We start from the raw sequence: 21,859 nt of genomic DNA, 5'->3' as shown, positions 1-21,859 counted from the left end.
TCCATTGCTTATTTTTAAAAAGCATTCTCCTTTATGTGTTTAAGAGCTTAAAGTGGCCACACATGTCACTACACTATAGGTTTGTTTTTTAAATACTCTGTTAATTTTTTTCTGTGCAATTGGTTCTCTTTACAGTAATACATATTTTGTGATGTATGCTTAAAAACATTAATCCCAAGCAGGGACTCATAGACTGCCAAAGTGCCCATAATACAAAAATAGCTCAGAACTGATAAAGGAGGACAGCACTTCCTCTGACCCACTGTCCTGTGGGTCCTCAAGTCATCCCCTTAAGAGATAGGCAGGATCCTTGCCAAATATATTGAAAAGATTCATGGGGGAAAAAAAAAAAAAAAAGGCCTACAGAGCAACATTCACTCACATAACAGATTGCATCACATAGCTGGTATTCATAGTTATTTTCATTTGGTTGGTATCTTTTGTTCGAAGTCTAGGCAAAAACCAAAACCAAAATGACTTGTTAAAAATGGTCATTAGAGTGAAACCTGGGTCTGTGGAGAGGCCAGCATCTCGAAGATGACCGAGCCAGGGTAGTGAAAGTATGGGTACGGTTTCTGCAGTGTAGACAGCTACTGGCTATAAGCAATAATCACTTTCCAGTGGTGTTATCTGAGTTCTCAACATAAATGACATAAACACTCTGACATCGCAGACACCAGATCTGACACTTACTGGAAACTGTATCCGTGTAGTTCTTCCTTTTAGTAGTTTTAAAAAGGAAATGGCTTCTGTGTGTAGGGACAGGGATGTGGGGAGGGATCTTTTCAAAAGGATCTTTTCTTACATCCTGGCATTTCATGTTTGATAAAATTGAAAGTATATTATTTTGCTTAACAGTGGAGGAATAAAAACAGGATGTTCATGAGGAACAGATGTGTAATTCTCATTGGTTCTCTGGAAATCCTTTCTGCTGGTGTCTAAATAGCACAAAGGTCCAAACAAATTTTAAGTCTGTATCTGTCTTAACAACTCTGAATAAGCTTTTCTTTTAATTAATAAGGATCATCTTTATAGAATTCTACCATGAAGGCTACTCTTTTTAGACTAGGCTTTTAAAATATCCACTCAAATAGAAAAAAAATAAAGCATTTTTTATTTCTTTACGAAAAATAAACAACCAATTATCTAAAAACTGGTATTAATTCTGTTTATGCTCAAATGTGATGTAACTACAGATAAGTTTTTACTATTGCTCATCTAAATTTTGGGTGAATGTGTGACCTGTTTGCTTGTGTGTAGTTATATGTGACCTACATTTCTTGTAATATTAAATATTCAATGGCAGACTTCAAGAATTTTTAAAATTGTTATTCCTAGGATTTGATCCTTATATTAATCATTATGACTTGAGAAAATTTGAAGCTTTCCTTAGCTTATGACATTTTGGTCTTACAACAACACGATGGAGTAGGTGATATTTGTGTTTCCATTTTACAGGTGAGGAAATTCAGTACATCAGTCAGCTCAGGATGCCATAACAAAATGCCATAGACTGGGTAGTTTAAGTAACAGAAATTTATTGCTCACAGTTCTGGAGGCTGAAAGTCCAAGATTCAGGTGTTGGCTGACTTGGTTCCCCCATAAGGTCTCTCTTCCTGACTTCCAGATGGTGGCCTTTGACTGTGTCCTCATATGGCAGAGAGATCGGGTTTTGGGCTCTCTTCCTCTCTTTGAAAGGACATTAACCCTATCATGAGAATCCTACCTAAACCTAATTACCTCCCAAAAGTTCTACTGGCAAGTACCATTACATTGAGGATTAGGGCTTCGACATATGAAGCTAAGATAAAAACGTTTAGTCCTGACACTCAAGGTTTACGGAGGTTAAGTAATTTGCTTAATGTTATGGAGCTAGTAAATGGTTAAAGATAGAATAAGTTCCGGAAACTTGCAAAAATAGTAGTTTACATTGGTGTGATGGCTTTAAAGATATTTTCAATTTGACTTTTCTTTACCATCCTCACCACACGCATGCTATCCAAGAACCATGTAGCCAGTTTGCCTCTGTCCCAGACTACCTTGCTTCGCGTCTGTTCTCCACAGAGTAAGCGGAGGGATCCTTTCAATTCTCAACCTCATCCTCTCAGTTTGCCTCTGAAAACCCAGCAGTGACCTCCCTCCCCATTCAGAAGAAAACTTGAAGTCCCCTCCATGGTTCTGAAGGGCTTCCTGAAATCATGTGACTATGACCTTGTCTCCAGTTCTTCCCCTACCCTGCCCTACATGGCCCAACTCAAGCTCTTTCCTGTTCAGTGCTTACACTCCCTGCTCCTTCTGCCTGAAATAATTCTCTTTTCCAGAGAGGCAGCCCCATTTCTCCACATCCCTCAGAACTCCACTCCTCCCTCAGTCTTTCCTGGCCATCCTCCCTGTGTAACTACACCCTACCCTTCCCTCAACTCTCTATTCTTTAGCCTCTTATATGTCATCAAACCCCATAGTACTACCTGACATTATTAGATATTCTTTTGTGAATATGTTTTAGTATCTGCCTCCCTTAGTTGAATGCAGGTTTCCTGTGAAAAGACTTAATTTATTCCTGTTCATATCACTGGTAATCTCAAACAGCACCTGATATGTAGTAGATAATCATTTTTTTGTTGAGTTTACAAACTGATGATGACTTCAAAGGGTCAAATTTTTATCATTCTTCTGGGAATAAAGAAACCCAGCTCAGAGGTGCTGAGGGCTATGTCTGAAGTTCCCTAGTCTATGATAGATAAAACCAGGAGTGTTGCCCAAATCTTCTTATTTTAAATGGTCTCTCCATGATATTCTCCTGCCCTTTCCTGCTCAGAATAAGGAGCAAACCTTGTGAAAGGAAAAGTGGTGGAAGAGAACTGAGATTTATGGAACATCAGATCTGTGTAGAATATTGCACTGGGTAACCTCCTCTACAATCCTAAGAGGTAGCAACTCTTACACTCAGTTCACAGTTGAGGGGAATGATGCCTGTCCATTTTGCTCAGTAAGTCACCAGCAGAGCATTTGTTATTTTGTGGGAACGTCCTTACCTGCAAGATGCTGTCCAGGGACCCTGAATGAAACATTTCTCTAGACTGTCGTGAATTCAGGAGTGAAAGGAAGAGGTGGTCTTGCCTTAGACAAGAGCAGAGTTATTTTAGAATTTATAAGACAGGGCATTTGGGTGGCTCAGTCGGTTAAGTGTCTGCCTTCGGCTCAGATGATGATCTCCAGGTTCTGGGATCGAGTTCCGCATCAGGCTCCCTGCTCAGCCAGGAGTCTGCTTCTCCCTCTGCCCATCCCTCACTCACACAGGATCAAGCACAGTCCCTCTCTCAAACAAATAAATATTAAAAAAAAAAGAAGAAGAAGAATTTATAAGACAACTTGCCTGTGCCCTTGCACTTCTATTCACTCAGGGTGTTCCAAGCTAAAACAAAAGCCTCTGGGTTTTTTAAGTAACCTGTTAAAGACTATAACTTGTCTATCATTAAAGCAAGAGTATTTATACAGGAAGCCTGCGGTCTGATCAGTTGGTGAAACTGGGATGATGGTTCAAGTAGCCTTTAACCAATCTTTTCTCCCACAGATTCTATAGAATGGTGAGCAGCGGGATGCTCACAGAGACAAATTAGTGATGCTCCTAGCCAGGCTGTTTAAATTATTTTTAGGCAGGAGACATACTGTACACACCAGGTTTTAGATGTGAGTAATTAATATGAAATGTTACCTCTCTCTTTGCCTGTAGTCACACTGAGCCTTCTTTATTTCTTGCTCTTTCTTCTCAGTTCCATTTCCTAGTATCTCCTATATCGTCTGTCTTGTAGATTGCTCTTTTACTGTGAAAAATCTTCTAGTTCTGTTGGCAAGAAGGTCCTGACAAACTGTTGGTGGCTGCAGTAACCACTCCCGGAGCTCACTACGCGGAAGCCCTGTTGCTTCCCTCTTGCCACATCTGAGACCTTGGCTGCCCTTATGTGATGGCCAAAGGCATTTGTTTCAATTCACTAGGATCTAGGTAGGGAGTTAGAAGGAATCAGGATAGTTTGCTCTAATAGGCCTTTCTTTAGCCCAGTACCTGTTTCCTGAGAACCCCCCTTAGAAGCTTTCTCCTAGACTTAGGAGAAGCAAAAGTAAAAACAAAGTAAGACCAACATCCAAACCAAACCGAACAATCACAACAAAACAAGCTGTTGTAAAGATTATTCAGAGATGCATTCCCTTAACAGCTGAACAAATTTCCCTTTCCTTCTTTCTATAGTTACATTTATTGCATTGCACAAGGAGAACTGCTATTAAAATGGAGATCTTGAGGCTCTGCTGTATCCTGGGTCATCTAACAAGGTTTAAAACATACACCTGTACGCATACATACACATATAGACGCACATAGAAGGCACTTAATGCGTTCAAGGAAGTTGATTTTATCAGAACACCATAGTTTAGGTTTCTTGAAGTACCTAAGGGGAACCTAATGTATTACAAGCACAACAGAAAAGATATTTTTAAAAATGTTAAAAATTAGAGCTGTTTTTTTCCCTCATAGAACCTGCATCCTAATAACCATTTAATATAATTTCTACTTTCGTTTGTGCCTTGGACACAAAAGTAGTGGCCACAGGGGCTTGGCACTACAGCAAGAAGAAAAGAAAAGGAGCTGAGGAAACACTATTAACATAAGATTTCCACACCTGAGATTCCTTGCCTACATATTGTTCATAGAATATATAAAATAAATGAAATTTCTGGTCATCTTAAAGCGTATCAGTTCATCTACCTGGATGCTTTAAAAGTGCCAGATTTTAGAAGTTGGGTGGGCGGTAGGGGGATACTTCATCCATGATTCCAACAGAGCACCAAATAAATATGGGTGTTTTTAGCTATGAGATAACATACCATCATACTTCTTCATCTCCTGATTACATGGTAATTCCTTTAGAGGCTGTTCTCTTTGGTGTCACTCAGCCCGAGAAAGACAAACACGCTTCACTTAGCGTGATTGGGCAATAATTGTCTTTGATGGGGAGAGAAGATGTACAGCATGAAGTAAAAAATGCACCCTGAGAAACAGTTTTAAAAGAAACTACGTTATAGTCGTGAAAATAAAAATATGCCTATCGGCACATGCTCTGTGAAGATTTAAAGCTAGATAGAAGGAAGAAGAAGCATTTAGCACTTCTTACCCACATCCATCCCCTGAGCTCTGGTTCAGACTATTACCATCTTTAACCTGGACTCCTGCCTGGCCTCTTGACTGTGGTCTCTGCTTTCAAACCCTCTTTCTCCTATTACAAGCACAGGAACCACGGGGATCCTGTGAAAATATAAGTCTAGTCATTGGATTCCTCCATTCAAACCCTTCCAGCAGCTTTCCGTTCACCCAGAGGAAAAGCCAAATACTTTCGTAGACTATGAGACTTACCTACCAACCCCACCCGCCACCCCAGCACAACTATGCCCGTGCTCAGACCCGTCCAGCCACACCGGCCAACTGGCTTGTCCTTATACGCACCCCCGTCCCCCAAGACAGGCTCCCACCTCAGGCCTCCACCTTTGCTGTTCCCTCTGCCAAATCTACTCTTGGTGACTTGTTCTCTCACCTCCACCAGCTCTGCTCAAATTTCGCCATCTCAGTCAGGCCTTCTCTGACTTCCCCACTTATGCTTTGAAAAGCATGGAAATCAATAGTGACCGTAACATTACTTAACATTCGGAATTCTCAGATGATGGTAAAATACAGAGTTCGATCTGCATAGCTACAATATTTTCAGTTAGGCTACCAGGTTCAACCCTAAGTGGAACAAAGTGCAGCACAACTTAACGAGAAGGGAAGGAGGAGATTCTCCGTAAGGACTGACAACATGTCTTTCTGGGCAGACTCCACTGAACAGACTCTGACTTAAATTCTAAATGTGTATTGATTGCCTGTTCTCTAGGGCTAGATGCAGGACTTAGTGACTTGAGTAAGAGACGATAGGACCCATGTTTTAAGTTTACAATGATCTATCAGAAGAGATTAATCAAATACTCAAGAAAAATAACAACTATAACTTAATATGAAAGAGGGTGTTACTTCTAAGTGAAATAGAGATCTTCCTCAGCTTACAATAGGCTTAGAGCCCAATGAACCCATCACCAGTTGAAAATATTGTTAGGGCAAAAATTCGTTAAATACACCTAACCTACAGAATGCCATAACTTAGCCTAGCCTACCTAAACATGCTCAGAAACTTACATTAGCCTACAGCTGGGCAAAATAATCTAACAAAAAGTCCATTTTATAATAAGGTAGAATAATACCTCATGTAATTTCCTGAATACTCTACTGGAAGTGAAAAACAGAATGGTTGTTTGGGCACAGAATGATTGTAAGTGTATCAGCTATTTACCCTCATGAATGCACAGTAGACTGGGAGCTGTGGCTCGCTGCCCCTGCCCAGCACCACAAGCAAGTATGTTACTGCACATGGCTCACCTAGGAAAAGATAACAAATTCAAAATTTGAAAGATGGCTTCTACTGAATGCGTATTGCTTTTATGCCATTATAAAGTTGAAAAATTGTAAGTGGAACCATTGTAAGTCTGGGGCCATCTGTATAGCAAACCATTCCCTTTTTGACCGATCGCTGCAAAATTGATCAAGTTAGCAAGCTAGAATTGGATGGGGCTTAATTCGATAGATCATTACAGTGACAAAAACACCAACAGTTTCTGTCCAGGGTTTTAACATATCTGTTGAATTAAATGCAGTTCATATTTAAAGTACCTTGATATTATTCAAAGTTTCTCATAGATAATGCAATATTAGAAAAGGTAAAATGGACAATTTCTTGCTTTGTGTGCACCGTGATTAGTGAAAGTTGATTATGACACATTTTTTTAGTATCTAAATATAACATAAGACGGCAAGTTTTAAAAATAGATTTGATTATTCTCAGGCAGTGGCTGGTAAAGGTAGAAGACGTTGTCTGGTTGATTAAATAGTGGTAGGGGTTCTGGGTCACATGGAAGAGATAGTGCAAATATAGATGTATAAATTAAAAAGTTTTCTTACATTTTATGGAAATTTAGCTTGTACATTTGCAAAACCATTTGAATTCTCTGCTTTATGATCTCCCTTTCATGGGCATAAAAGAACTTAAGTTATTTACAACACCGGTTATATTATTTAGATGATAGTTGGGTCTTAAATGCATATTAACAATGTATTTTAATTAAAGGATGAAAACAGATGTCACCGTTAGCAAATATAATGGGAAGGAAATTACATCTTGTCACTTGTCTTGAAATGCACTCCAGAATGGCTTAGAAAATACTGTACCTAATCATGGCTGACTAATTCAGTATACCGTGCAAGTAAAATTCAGGAAGCTTGTATTTCTCTGCTTTTAAAAAATGAAAAAAGAGGAAACCTTTTTGGAATACATTTCTTAGTTCTCAGATATTTAATTCAGGCTTTAAAAGTAGGATATTTGCTGGAGCTGCTTTTAAAAATCTGAACTCAACCTAGAGACTTTATTTCACAATTCTAAATCCTCCTTACATATTGCAATCCATTAAATAATGTTAGATGGCACAGAGCAAAAAGAGATGCTTTCTCTGATTTTTTCAGTATTTTCTCTGTACCTTATAAAAAAATAGCTAATGTTTTATAGAGTTCTTAGTAACATCCACACCTCTCTAAGTGCTTTACATATATTAGTTATTTTAATCCCCACAACAATCCTGGAAGTAGGTAGGTATTATTATCTCTATTTCACAGATGAAAAAGTAGAGTGTTAAATGTTAAGTAACTTGCCAGCCCACACAAGCGACTAGTAAAAGAAGAACTCGGGAAAGGATATTTGGCCTCAGAACCCTTGGGCTCTGCTGCCTTCTCAGGTATTGCTGCACGTGTGGATTAAATCCAAAACCAAAGAAAGGTGTTAGTACCCTTAGTTCCTGAGGGCAAGAAGATGGTGACACATTTCCTTTCTCCACAGGGAGGAGGTTTGACACATCTTCATTACCCTCCTCTCTAGAAATAAGTAGATGAGATAGCGCCTTTGGCCAGACTAGGCAGGAATGTTACCAGTGGTCCAACAGGGAGTCTGATAGATAGGAGGGGTGAGCACTGAGTTTGACCAACTGAAGGATCTGTCCATGGAGACAGAGTCATTAGATGCCTGCAAATTAGGGAACATTACACTTTTCATTTCCCCCTTACTGCTCTGTGACTTCTGGGAAAAGACCAACTTATAGAACTCCATGGGACTGTTCACATTTTAAAGGAATTGTTCTGATCAAATATTACAAATGTAAGATAGTGCTTCTTTGTCCAAGTTACACTGAAAGTTCCCCTTTAGCCATCACACCCTGGGTTATATTTTATGATTCAAATGAAAAAAATATCAAAACTTGGTTAACTCACTAATGGGAATACACTCACTGTGCATAAATTTATTAGATATTAAAAGTAAAACAGGGGTGCCTGGCTCAGTGGATTAAGCTGCTGCCTTCAACTCAGGTCACGATCCCAGGGTCCTGGGATCGAGCCCCGCATCAGGCTCTCTGCTCTGTGGGGAGCCTGCTTCCTCCTCTCTTTCTGCCTGCCTCTCGCCGACTTGTGATCTCTGTCAAATAAATAAATTAAATAAATCTTTAAAAAAAAAAGTAAAACAGAGCACAACCTTTTGACATATTAGACATTTTCTATATATTATTCATTCATCCACCATTTCAGAGCACTGAGAATACTTATGATTTAGGCAGTCTATATTACTCAGTTCAAAGGAGCCTAAATGATAATAGTCTTTTTTAAAACATCAGATTTCAGAGTCTCCCTTTTTTCCCTTTCTCTTTATATAAGTTACCAATGACCATTAAAAAAGGCTGAAAAATTTTTCAGACAGAATTATGTGTGTTTTCCCCTCTGGGTATATCTTCTGGACTTTCATGAAACAATGCCAGCAGGCTTGCCTTTCTCCCTGACTTTCATTGTGTAAGATGATCGTTGTGCTCTTTATCAATGGTCAATGATAGATGTTCTAAGCGCTCATACTGGTACCTATATGCCAGGAAATTCCGCCAGTCATAGTTGCCTCCCAAAGTTATCAGCTAAGTGTACTCGGAGACTTAAAAGCAGAGTACTTTGTTTTCGCATGTATTATCTATGTGTACGTATAATTATAGCTAACATTTATTGAGCTTTTACCATGTGCTAGACACTGTATCAAGCACTTCACGTTGATCATCTCAATTAACCCTCCCCCAAATCCTATGAAGCTGCTATTATTATCACCAATTTGTAGATGAGGAAACTGAAGAATAGAGTTTAAATAATAGCCTCATGGTCATGCACTTAAATTTTTATATTTAATGCCTTATAGAAAGCAGTTGTGAAGTGAAGGTGGTTTATTTTTTCCCCTTCCCCACATTAATAAAACATAGTAAGTCTGGTGAAAATAAGTCAAGAATGCAGCAAGATAAGGTTTACAGTACAGGCATGAGTCGAGTACTTAGCGTTTTGGCTTTATTACACGTGTAGACACTACCTTCTTCGAAATTGCCCTTTGTTAAGTCAGTTAACATGATCAAATGACACATTCTGGACAAGTTCTCGTGGAATGTCATTAGATATATTTAATATTGATCAGTTTCATATTTATGATGCAGATGGCATCAACCTTACCTATTAGGTTATTTTTTAAAATTAACATATAATGTATTGTTTGTTTCAGGGGTACAGTCTGTGAATCATCAGTCTTAGATTATTTTCTTAAAAACTAACTTCATTTCTTTCTAAAATTTCATTCCTACTTGATATGCTACTTTACAGTTTCTGTTCTTTTCACTTGATTTTCTTCTCTTGAACTGTGCTGTAAAATAACCTGCTTGTCAAAGTGTTAAAACGACTCCCTCCTGTGCCAGATTTTCAGTTTTAGACCTCTGATAGATCTCGAATATTAGAAAGTGCTATTCTTGCATAGCATATGCATATTCTTACATAATTTCGAAGCCATCTATCGAGGCCTAACACACAAAGCTTCTTCACAGGTGACTGGTCCTTCACAACACCCAGGAGCACAGTGAAGTTGCATTTTGGGAGATGAAGTAGAGCAAAAATTTAAATGTGTGCTAGTGGGCCTCCGTGTCCTGAGATGTCTTCCCTTAATGCTTACTCAGGAGTGGCCTCCTGTGGTAAATTGAAAATGGAATTAAAAATAAATGCTTGGCTGAAGTAACAGGGCTATAAAACACTAATAGCTAATCATCAGCTATGTTCTTATTTTTCCTAAGTGTCATCTCTCAGTGCTTTCAGAACACTGTTGGGTGCTGATTGGATGAACTGCATCTTTAACAGCGCTAAATGGAAGACCAAAAAAAGAAAAGACAACTATCTGACAAAACCTTTAATGTATAATTTTTCTTAAAGGGCACATAGAATGAGGGTCGTCTGCAAAAGAACAGAAATTCCAACACCTTATAAATTTCTTTTTTGTTCTTTTCTAATAAGTTACTTAACCAATTTTATTTAGCACATTAGATATTTTTAAAAAAAAATATTTAAGAACTGTGTAAAAATTAAAATCTTTAGTGCCATCTGCTGGACATTTGTAATAAGTAAGAAGTATACCCCTGTTAAACTATAGACTAAAAATGGTTTTAGACACAAATGGAAAAATACTTTTTCAACTGCAGTAATTTAAAAAATTATGCAGGAATATCTGAGGTAAATTTCTGAATTACCAAAATGTTTAGGAAATATTTGATATTATATATAAATATAACTTTTCTTATATATAATATATATTATTACAACTTTTTTTATAGCAAACATTTTTTATAGACCTTATTTTTAGAGCAATTTTAGGTTCACAGCACAATTAAGAGGAAGATTTCCTCCTAATTACAGAGATTCCCTATATTCCTGCTGCCCCCACACATGCACAGCCTCTCCCATTATCAAAATCCCCCACCAGCAGGGCACATTTGCTACAATTGATGAACCTACATTGACACGTCATTATCACCCAAAGTCCATAGTTTACATTAGGGTTCAGTCTTGGTGTTGCACATTCCATGGGTTTGGACAAATGTATAATGGCATGTATCTACCATTGTAATATCATATGTAGTAGTTTCACTGCCTTTAAAAATCTTCTGTGCCTTATTCATGTATTTATTCCTCCCTCACCCTAACTCCTATTAAGAGCATTTCAAAATCCTACAAAAACTAGTATGTACATATCTGTGATTTATAATATTGTAAGTTTTTTTAAATGATGGACATCAAATTACATGATAATATTTTTTAAATTCCCAGCATATTTTTATGTAGATTGTCCCTCAAATATTAACTGTATGAGTAAAATTAATGTGATGAAGATTAAATTTATCAAGTGTGATGAAAGATATATTAAAAAAATGCCTTCATTTTAAAATTTAACCTTAATGTAGGGACCTCTCCTATACTATAGTCCTGAGATAATCTACACTAGAATCACCTGGATTGACCTTTAAAAAGTCAGGGTCCTGAAATTTATCTGATATCTACTAAATCAGAAGCCCTGTAGGTTAGAACACAATTTTCAGAAAGAATACATTTTAACAAAGCCTCTTAGATAATTTTGATGCAGTTTAAGAACACCAAGGAAACATCCTTCACAAATGAACTTGTCATTCATTTAGCCATATATGAGGGAGTATTCTGAAAATTGGAAAGTGTAGTGGAAACTTGAAAATAGAGGACCTAATGATCACAAACCAGTTTACAACCTTATGTAAGTAACTTAAAGCAATGGATCTAAGTTTTCTCACTTATAAGATGAGAATATTGTGCAGAATGATTTTCAAAGTACCTCCTCCTCTCTTATTTTTTCAAATATTTCCATTTAAAATTGGGTTTTGGAATCTTTCATTTATCTTGTCTCGTTTTGAGAATGGAGTTTGAATGATTCCAAAGTTATGAACCCCAAGTCCTAGCAAAGAAGCAGGGGGCTTTGGTTTCAAGCTTGTACAACTTGATTTCTTAAATTTTAGATAGGATTCACAAGGGTGGAAGAAGAAAACAAAACTGAAATTCCAGGGGCGCTGTGTGGCTTGGTGGGTTAAAGCCTCTGTATTCGGTTCAGGTCATGATCCCAGGGTCCTGGGATCGAGTCCCACATAGGGCTCTCTGCTCAACAGGGAGCCTGCTTCCTCCTCTCTCTCTCTCTCTCTGCCTGCCTCTCTGCCTACTTGGCATCTTTGTCTTTAAAAAAAAAAAAAGTGAAATTTCAAAGGAAACTCGCATGGTCAAAGGAAACTCGCATGGACTTCCATGAGAAACAGCATGTTATATTCCTACAAATTGATGTTAAGTGAAAAATTAGCTTAAGTAAATTTAGATTAACAAATTATTGGTAAATTAAAGTTTTATAATACTTGCAACTTGGTAAGGCTTCAAGTTGCATTAGGAAGCTCAAGGTTGAAAGGAAAACACTACTGTAAAAGTAATTTCACCTGTATTACATAAATTTGCAGTTACAACCAGTACCTTTTGAAGAATATTTTATGTATATGTCAAACACTTGTAAACAACTTATATTTAAAATAAATGGGGGGGTGGGGGGTAATGGACATGGGGGAGGGTATGTGCTATGGTGAGTGTGTGAATTGTGTAAGACTGATGAATCACAGACCTGTACCCCTGAAACAAATAGTATAATTTAAAAAAAAATGAGTATATGTGGGTGGCTACATATACTGGGTGGTTCAGTGGGTTAAGGGTCTGCCTTCAGCTCAGGTCATGATCTCAAGGTCCTGGGATCAAACCCTGTGTTGGCCTCTCTGCTCAGCGGGGAGCCGGCTTCTCCCTCTCCCTCTGCTCCTACCCTTCTCCCCAACCACTTGTGTGCTCATTCTCATTCTCTCTCTCAACTAAATAATTAAATAACTCTTTAAAATTAAAATAAGGATATATGTATAATATAATCTGAAAAAACACAAAAATACATTAACACATTTTAACCAAGACTGATTGTTCCTCTAAGCAACAAAAAACTATTTAGTTAATAATAGCAAATCATAAACTTTCCTTAATTTTGTACACAGGGCCTAGAAGTTTAACTTTTGTTAAAACAAATCAAGTTATATGTTTACAATCGAATCACATTAGGCTTTGAAAAGAAAAAAGTCAGTCTCTAATGTGTTTATATGATCCCCATGTACAAAAGACAAAGACCATTTTCTGGCATTTATCAAAAAGCCTTGAATAAAGTAATGAAAAAAAGTAAAACTCAGTATCCTCTTATGTTGTTGTTTGTTGTTTTCTTTGTACCCCTAGAGACGCAGGCAGGTGGAGCTCAGGAAATGTTTGTCGAGTTGATGTTTGTAAGCCTAGCAGGTCCTGTGTTTCACACAATGGTAGATGTACAGTCCATGAGAAGTGCTTATGAGAGATGCTGTTAGATAAGTAAATGGTAGCAAAGGGAAAAGGACTCCAGGATGAGGAATTGGACTATATCTTATAGGTGCTATTTTAACAATGGATTGACATAATCCATTCCCTTTGTTAGGAAGATCATTCAGACCATATGAAAGGTGAACTAGAGGGAGGAAACCCACCAGCCAGATCCTAGTTTAAAAAGTTGATAAAATAATCCAAGTGAAGAATAATGAGAGTCTTCACCACAGATGATAGATTTGTGCTCTGCATCTAATCCCTACAAAAAGGTTTTTTTTTTTTTTTTTTTTTTTTTTGGTGTATGTGTCTTGTATGTGACACTCAGTTTTCCATTGATTTGCTGTTGCAATAGACTGGACAGCTACATATATATGTAACTTTCTTAAGGGACTACATTTATCAAAAAAAATTTCTTAGTGGAGGCAAAATGCTTCCCATAGTGTTCACTAAGTACGTGTTCAGTATATGGAGAAAGAGAGAGAACAAGAGAAAATATCATAAGAAATTCTCGACTCAGGTATTGCTCACTTCCAGCGCAGAGGAAGGAATTAAGAAATTTGATGTGAATCAGAGGATTATAGCTGAACAACATCTGTCCCAGAGTTCTCCTAGGGAGTTTATGGAGAAGTCGGAAATCTCAAAACTAAATTCAGATTCTCTTGCACCTAGAATTCCTGATGTGGTTGAGGTTCCACCAGTCAGATGTGCTTGTGTGAGACAGGTTGAAGCTGAGCTGAATGGAGGGCTGGGCCAAGCGCAGCATGTAGGGCAACCAAAATGCTGGTCTCTCCAGCAGGCTCAGAATGACTGTGGTGGTAGTTTCCAGATCAGAATGCATCAGCTGATGTGGGATTCTAACACCAACAATTTGGGCAATGACTTTCTGATCCTGCGACTTGCTGAATGAGGACCTTTGAGCAGCTGGTTTATGCTTTTGTTTAGGGATCCTTCTTGGAGACCAGGCTAAGAACCCACTTCTATTCCCCTTCTAGCTGTCTTCTAACACCGAATTCCATAACTTCATCTTTTTGCCTAAAAGACTATGATGTCATTTCCAGCTCAACTCTAATACAAGGGACTATTATTTCCAAGCATCATTACAAAAAGTTAGTCACCACTAGAATGCAGTGGGATTTTACTGCCCTTCTGTTAGAGAGGAGAATCAGAAAGACAGTTTCATTAAGAAGGGAACAACTGTGTTTTGGGGCCAAGAAACCACTTTTTAACTTCACATATGTCTTCACAGTCACTTACGTGTGATTTTTGGCTATCATTCATTAGAACATATAAATTGGGTGTTTATTTGCTGATATGCAAAGACACTAAAAGATTATTTAATTTAAGCTTACATTTTTGAGAAGTTTGAAAGCATTCACAGTTGTGTTATTATCTTAACGTGCTTTACATTTCTTTGCTTTAGTAGTTCTACTAATATCACCCTGCACCATACTTTTAGTATTGAGGAAATAGTCCAAGTTGTTAATCATCTAGATAAATGTTTTTGACTAGCTACTCCAAAAAAAAAGGTCTCTCTTATTATTTTACCCAGAACTATTACTCTCTATGGAACAATTTAGTTCCATTCCTTGTCACTTGGCATATGTTGCCATAAACTATTAGTTTACGTTTACCTATAAGTTACTTCCTAAGTAGACTGTACCTGCCTTGGAATGAAGAACTGTGCTTTAGAGTTGAAGGTAGTCTGAATTTTTTCAATGCAGTGTGAGGTCAAAATCTTTTAAAGCAAGCCTCCAGCCTATTGGCTAGCAAAATGTTTAATTTCATTCATTGTCAGGTCTTTCTCCTGGACACCCCCAGAGCTATTGGAGGCACTCAGACAATCTAAGCTTCTCAGAAACTCTCCTGGCTTTAATCTCCATGTCCACTAACTTCTTGGGGCCTTTATTGTGTTCTGTTTTATGTGTCCCGTGCCAAGTTTGGGAAGGAACACATAAGCCATTCTTACCGATTTTCAGTACCCATGCCTTCTCACTACTGTCCGCACATCCCAAAGCTGTTCTCCATTTTAGAGTGCTGTGCGCAAACTACCCTCGGCTCTGCCCTCCTCCATCTTAGGGGAAGCCCTTCCCTTCCTTCCTTCCTGTCATCTAGGCTCTTGAAGTCTCAAAGCACTAGCTCCTAACCCTTCCTACTTTAGGCAAATCTAGCAAGATGGTAAAATGACCAGTAATGGCAGAACACAGAGAAATCTTTGTCATCGGCACAGTACTTCATTTATTTCTCTTTAGTGCTTTTCCTTCCTCCATCCCCAAAGTGGTCAGAAGCTAGAAGACATTCCACCTTTCTTCCTGGTTCTTCTTTTCAAAGTCTAGTAATAGCCTAGTCTTAATAGCCTAGACTTTGAAAGGTCTAGACTTTGACCGTTCTGGGGATGGAGGAAGGGAAAACACAAAAGAGAAATAAATGAAGTACTGGACCAGTGACAAAGATTTCTCTGTGTTCTACCATTACTGGTCATTTTAGCATCTTGCTGTGTGCCTTATTTATAGTAAGTAATCAACAAATATTTATTAGTAGGTAAGAATGTCATTAGTGATTTTTTGTTTAAATTATTTTGCATGTATAGAATGATGTTTTTAGATATTTAGAGAATAATATTTAGATTTTTAAGTATTCATCTTTATTTCCTTCAAATATGTGCCATTAATTACCCAATCTGTTTACAACTGGAATCTTGGTATTTCTTGAGTGCACAGATGTTAAAATAATGCAATGATTATTACATAGTGAAACAGTGGGGGAAAATATCACATCCTGGGAGAAAATCAAGGTTTCTGTATCGGTGCTTTTTTTAATAGTATTTTACATATTTTTTAACACTCCATTTTCTATCTAGGTAATTTAAACCTGAGATTTGTGATCATATATATTATCAACCTTACTAATCAATAAGAACATAGTATTAATTCTAAAATTAAAATATACAATTAAATTTCACAAAAAAGATTTGACATTTGCAGACTTGCATTTACTGACATTTACTGGCATTTATTATACTGTACAATAAAATATGTATTTCCATTTATTATTCATAATAGGACACTGTCACATATTTGATATGGATTAAAGCATCAGATACAAAAAATAAATATGCTGTTTATGGTTTCACTACCAATATCCTGATTCCAAAAGCAAAATTTATTATAAGGACAACATCTTGACAGAGTGAGATATCAGAGTAATGTAAGGGGAATACAAATTGAGAAAAGGGCATTAAGGTGGATTTTTAAGAGACAGTTTGGTAGAGCACTGCAGAAGGCTACAGAGAAAGTCGATTTTGAAGAAGTGAGAGTAATAAATGCCGGACCTTCCTCCTTCCCTGCCTTCTTCCCGGCCTTCATTCCATCCTTTTGTCCTTTTATAGTGTCTGCTGATAAAAAGGAACACAGTAGGAAATAAATTAGAGAGGTTGACAGGGACTTGGGTTGGACTTTCTCTTTCCGGTTAGAACAAGGGAGTTCCACCAGTAAGGAGAGGAAGAAGCCTACAAAGAAAGAGAGTTGAAGATGTAAGAGAGTTCTGGGCTGAGAAACAGCGTGATTTTCCCTCCCAATTCTCCCCCTGTGGCCACGTCCAAACCAGTAGTGTAAACATGGACTGTTGCCAAAACCAGGAAGGAATTTTTAAATATACGTGAGAGAAAGATACAAATGTGTAGAGGCCACTGAAGGGTAGCTTCTAGGAGGAGGATGTGAGTCCCTGTAGAGTTTGGGGTGATGCTTGTGTGAATGACCTCACCAGCTGTGGGGTGAAGCACTTATCACAAGAAAGATGTCATGTTCGGAAGTACTAATAGTATATGGTCAAATATACTCTGAGTGACCAAATAAAATGCTATGAGATCGTGGCAGAGAAAGTTTTCTTCTCAGTGGTCAGGGTCCTGCACGTATGTATTGTATAAAAGGCCCCTTTTGATCTGGGCCTATAGGATGGACAAAAGTGTTTTATGTTTGAATTTTTAAAGAACAATGAATTTTCAAACAATCATACCTCATTATAAAGCATATACTAAATCAAATATCGACTGGTCCAAGGGCCCAATCTGGTACTTTCTGTTTTGGTGATGAAGTTTTATTGGAACATCGCCACACTTAATATGCTTATTATTTACATATTGTCTATGCTACTTTCATGCTACCGTGGCATTGAGTAGTTGCAAAATAGAATATAGGGCCCGCAAAGTCTAACGTATTTACAGTCTGGCCTTTTACTGGAAAGTTTGCCAACACCCATACTAAATCACATGCTGTATTACAAAATGAGCTTATAGGGAAACTTTTCCCTTAGCCTAGCTCTCTCATTTATATTTACTTAAATAAATTTGATTTGCTGGTTCTCACAATAAATATTTACTCATGCACTCCCTCTCTGCTTAGAGTTTGTATCTGTTTCTTTGATTAGAGATATTTCCTTGCTCCCACTCCTTAGTAATTAGTTTCTTTAATAGAAGACTTAAGATTTCCAGTGCTCTTTTGTAAGGTCGCTTTTGAAGTAATACATATCCACAGCTATTTTCTACTAATTTGAGCCTAGATTGATGGTGCTTAGAGCATAAAAAATCTAAGGTACCAAAAAACTTCACTCTTTAAGTCGATCTGGTGTTCTTACATTCATTAAATAAAGTATCACTATTTCTTTCTATGAACTGAAACTAGCTAGCCTTTAAATTGGGAAGGGTTTCAGATTCTAAACTACTTCATTTCCTAGTGCAAGTATGTTTATTTTAATTATGGGAATTAAATAGGAGAAATGTCAGTTGGCAAAGCAGGAAAGGGATTTCAGAATTTTTAAAGTAATCATTGAAATTCTGCTCAGGAGCTGTTGACGTTAAAAGAAAAATATAATGAAATCCCAGTACTTCAAACACTAGAGTCCTAACACCTAACTTACTTGGTTCTGTTTCTAGGGAATACTAGGTCCCACAGTTATCTCAAGTATAGAGAATCAAGCTAACTGCCTGCATTAACAGTAGCATGTGTGTGTCCTCTGGGTCCTAGGGAACAGTCATAGTCACACTCGCTCAGGTACACAGATGATTTCCCAGGAGTCTCTTCTTTGTTGTAAGGGCCAATGGCTGTTGGCTAGTCCTGGGACAACTCTCTCAGTTCTCATGTATGAAACAAAGGCATCTTTTCACTGGGGATTCACTGGGGATTCACTGGATGTCACAATGTTCTGTACAGAACAGCAAACAGTTTCTATTTGTATCAATTTAAGATTGAGGGATTTGGGCTGATATTAAGTGTGATCATTCTTATGGGAAATGGTTTGCCTCAACAAATTTTGCTGCACTCATTAAATAAAGACTGATAACTACTCTCATACATATAACCTGAGAGAGATCAAGCAAATTTGGGATATGTAAAATATGAATATTTTGCAAGGTATGGTTTAGAACTTTTCATGTGATGTGGAAAGATTAGTGAGCTCAATTATAATATAAGGTAACATTTTATATACTATATGAAATCAGACACTTGATATTGAATATATAGATAGTCTCCAAGAATAGGAGTAAAGGAAGATATTTTGTGGAAGACAGATTACATAGCATTGTAGTTTAAAACAGTATTTTTCCATTATACATCAAGTTCAATGAAATCAAGTTACTGTGACAAACTTTTTTTTTTAATTGTAATCGAAATTAAACTTAAAATAGAATGAAAAAGAATATACCAGAGTACATCATCTATAATTAGGCTAAGTATTTTATATAACTTTTGCTTCAGTTGTATTCTACATGAGTGTAATTGTAAAGCGTTGAGTTCCACAGTCCAAATACTTTGAAAGCTGCTTGTCTAAGAGAAGGGGAGGCATGGAGTAGATATATGAATCCCACTGTTGGGATGAGACAGGTGTTATATAAAATCTATTTATACATGGTTCATTGCTAGTAAGCAAAACTGGGACTAATGGAATACATGCAAATACATCTTTTACCATTGGAGGTAAGAGTAGTGGGAAAAAATGCTTTGTGTGTTTTGATTTAGTTTAAACAGCTGCACTGCTATTCAGTTAGGAAGAATTGTTTTTGTTTTCTGTCTCCTGTCATTTACTTAGTTTGCTACCATTTTCTCTTTTGCCCAGGAGATTGCATCAACAATTTGAAAGCTATAAAGAGCAAGTGAGAAAAATAGGGGAAGAAGCACGGCGTTACCAGGGAGAGCACAAAGACGATGCTCCGACTTGCGGAATCTGTCATAAAACCAAGTTTGCCGACGGGTGTGGCCATCTCTGCTCCTACTGCCGCACCAAGTTCTGTGCCCGCTGTGGAGGCCGTGTGTCACTGCGCTCCAACAACGTGAGTGTTCCCTGAGTGTGCGAGGCCCTCTGAATGCGGGTAAACAGCAGCGCCCCCCGCCCCCCCCCCCAGCAGAAAACACACAGAAAGTAGACCTGGGCATAAATATACCGATTAAGGTATCCTTTTCCCATTTTCTGTGTCTTTCATAAAGTTGGTAGTAGTGGAGTAGTGATGAAAATAACTCATAAAAAGATACCTTTCAGATGTATCTTAATAAAAGATTCCTATTAAAACCTTTTTTAATACGATAAAATGATTATCTATGACAGTAAATTTATTTTCTGAGGAATGTAGTAAGTGTAGATATAGTATCATGAGTTACAAAACACTTCCAAGTTGTTATGGCCAGTACTTCTTATAAAAAGGGAAGAAAACCTTTCAATTTCCACAACATTTGTTTCAGATTGAATGAAGGTCAACTATGGGGCATTACATCTAACCCAAGATAAGATATGTAAAGCCATGATTAGTTTCTAGAGAGTAATTTCCTATTGTTCTCATGGTAAAGTAGTGTAGCACTAAGTTTCTCTCATGGAAATTATTTGGATATTTAAAGAATATGTCAAAATACACTTTTTTAAATTGGGCTGATTTTTGCACTTATTTTCTTCTCTATGAGATGTAGTCTCACCCATGCAGTTTCCTTGTTTGGCTTAAATAAGAGCTGGTCTTGTGTTATGCAGAGCTTTAAATATATATAATTTTTGAGGCATTCAGATGCTCATTTAAAACGCTAAATATGATTATTTATGAAGTACTGGAAAAATTCTAATAGTTTGGAATACATTTTAATGTACTTCATTATATTCCTTATCTTAGTATGATAGAATTATTTATGGGTATGTCTTGGGTGAGTTTTCTTTGATACAGGTCTGCAGTGTAATACAGAACAGTTAAAATTATCATACACCTAAAGAATTCCCAGTATTTCTCTAAATAATTTCCTGTATTATTTAATCATGTATGCAATTTAACATAGTACAAAGTTATATTTAAAAATAACATGGAAGCTATAAGTGCTCCTGATATTTTCCTAATTGAGAAAATCACAGTTAAAATCAAAATCAATCTCCCTATTAACACTGTATTCATTGGTGGTGTATTTGAATTGCAAGTAGGGTTTTTTAAAAATCTCTTCCAGTGGAATTAAGATATTCAGTAAAATAGATATATCTTCTATTTTAAGGTGAGCCCACTATTATCTTTATGGCCTTGGAAGATAATTAACTTTTCTGAACAACAGCTTCTTTATCTATGAAACTGGATTGTAATAATTGTTGTCTATGTTTATTATGATAATTAAAATCTAGGTCTTTGTGTCATATATTTAATTTTTCTTTAGGTGCCATTTTGATGATGACCAAATAAGTTTTCCTCTTTTCCTGCTAAAAGTTCTTTAATAAATTATCATATGTGATGTTAAAGCCTTTTTAAAACAACCTGGGGCTAAAAGAGCATCTGGCACATAAAAAGGTGCACAAGACCTATTTGTTAGTTTTCTCTTCTTTGCTGCTCTTAAATGCACTATTTTTTGAAATGAATGAGACCTGGGAATGATAGTCAAAATATTTAGCATACCATTTGGTGTAGGGGTACTGTCCAATTGGAAAGGTACAGGCAGTAAGTGCTAATGTGCAGATCAGCCAAGGAGAAATGTTGACTCAGCACTTCTCTTGAATGTTTTTAACTTCCCCTTATATGATTATGGTAAGCTACTGACAATGCAGTTAACTATTGGTATATTAAAATTACTTGGGTGAAACTCATATTTAAAGATAATTGAGCTAAGAGATACCTCTACTTTGGAGTAGTCTCCCAAGCCTAATGTGCCTTCAAGATTTAAGAAACCCATCCAATTTGGAAAAAATGTTCAGAACAACAAAATAAAAGAAAGCACTGCTTTAATATTAGGCATAAGTCAAAAATATTGTATGAATAGATTGTATTGGTTTTTCCTATAATATTGTAAATGTTAAAATGTATCTTACAAATAAATACTGCTAGTGGAATAATTCCTGGCTCTAACAGTTAACATCTTTTTCTCTCATTTTTATTTCTTACAGATATTTCCCATTCTTAGGTTTTCCAAATTATAACTATAAATATTTTAACAGTAATTTGAG

The 21,859-nt window shown here is 37.0% G+C and overlaps 1 protein-coding gene across 1 annotated transcript in view; it reads left to right on the top strand.

The window, feature by feature from the left end:
* RIMS1 (regulating synaptic membrane exocytosis 1) overlaps positions 1-21,859 on the top strand; it is a 492,355-nt gene that overhangs the window by 182,638 nt on the left and 287,858 nt on the right. The window contains exon 3 of the mRNA XM_059401539.1: positions 19,520-19,733. Coding sequence (XP_059257522.1) covers positions 19,520-19,733 — 214 coding nt within the window. The remainder of the gene's footprint in view (positions 1-19,519; positions 19,734-21,859) is intronic.

Source organism: Mustela nigripes, chromosome 5 (genome assembly GCF_022355385.1).
Source record: "Mustela nigripes isolate SB6536 chromosome 5, MUSNIG.SB6536, whole genome shotgun sequence".
NCBI classification, from domain to species: domain Eukaryota; kingdom Metazoa; phylum Chordata; class Mammalia; order Carnivora; family Mustelidae; genus Mustela; species Mustela nigripes.
This window is presented reverse-complemented; position numbering and strand designations above follow the sequence as displayed.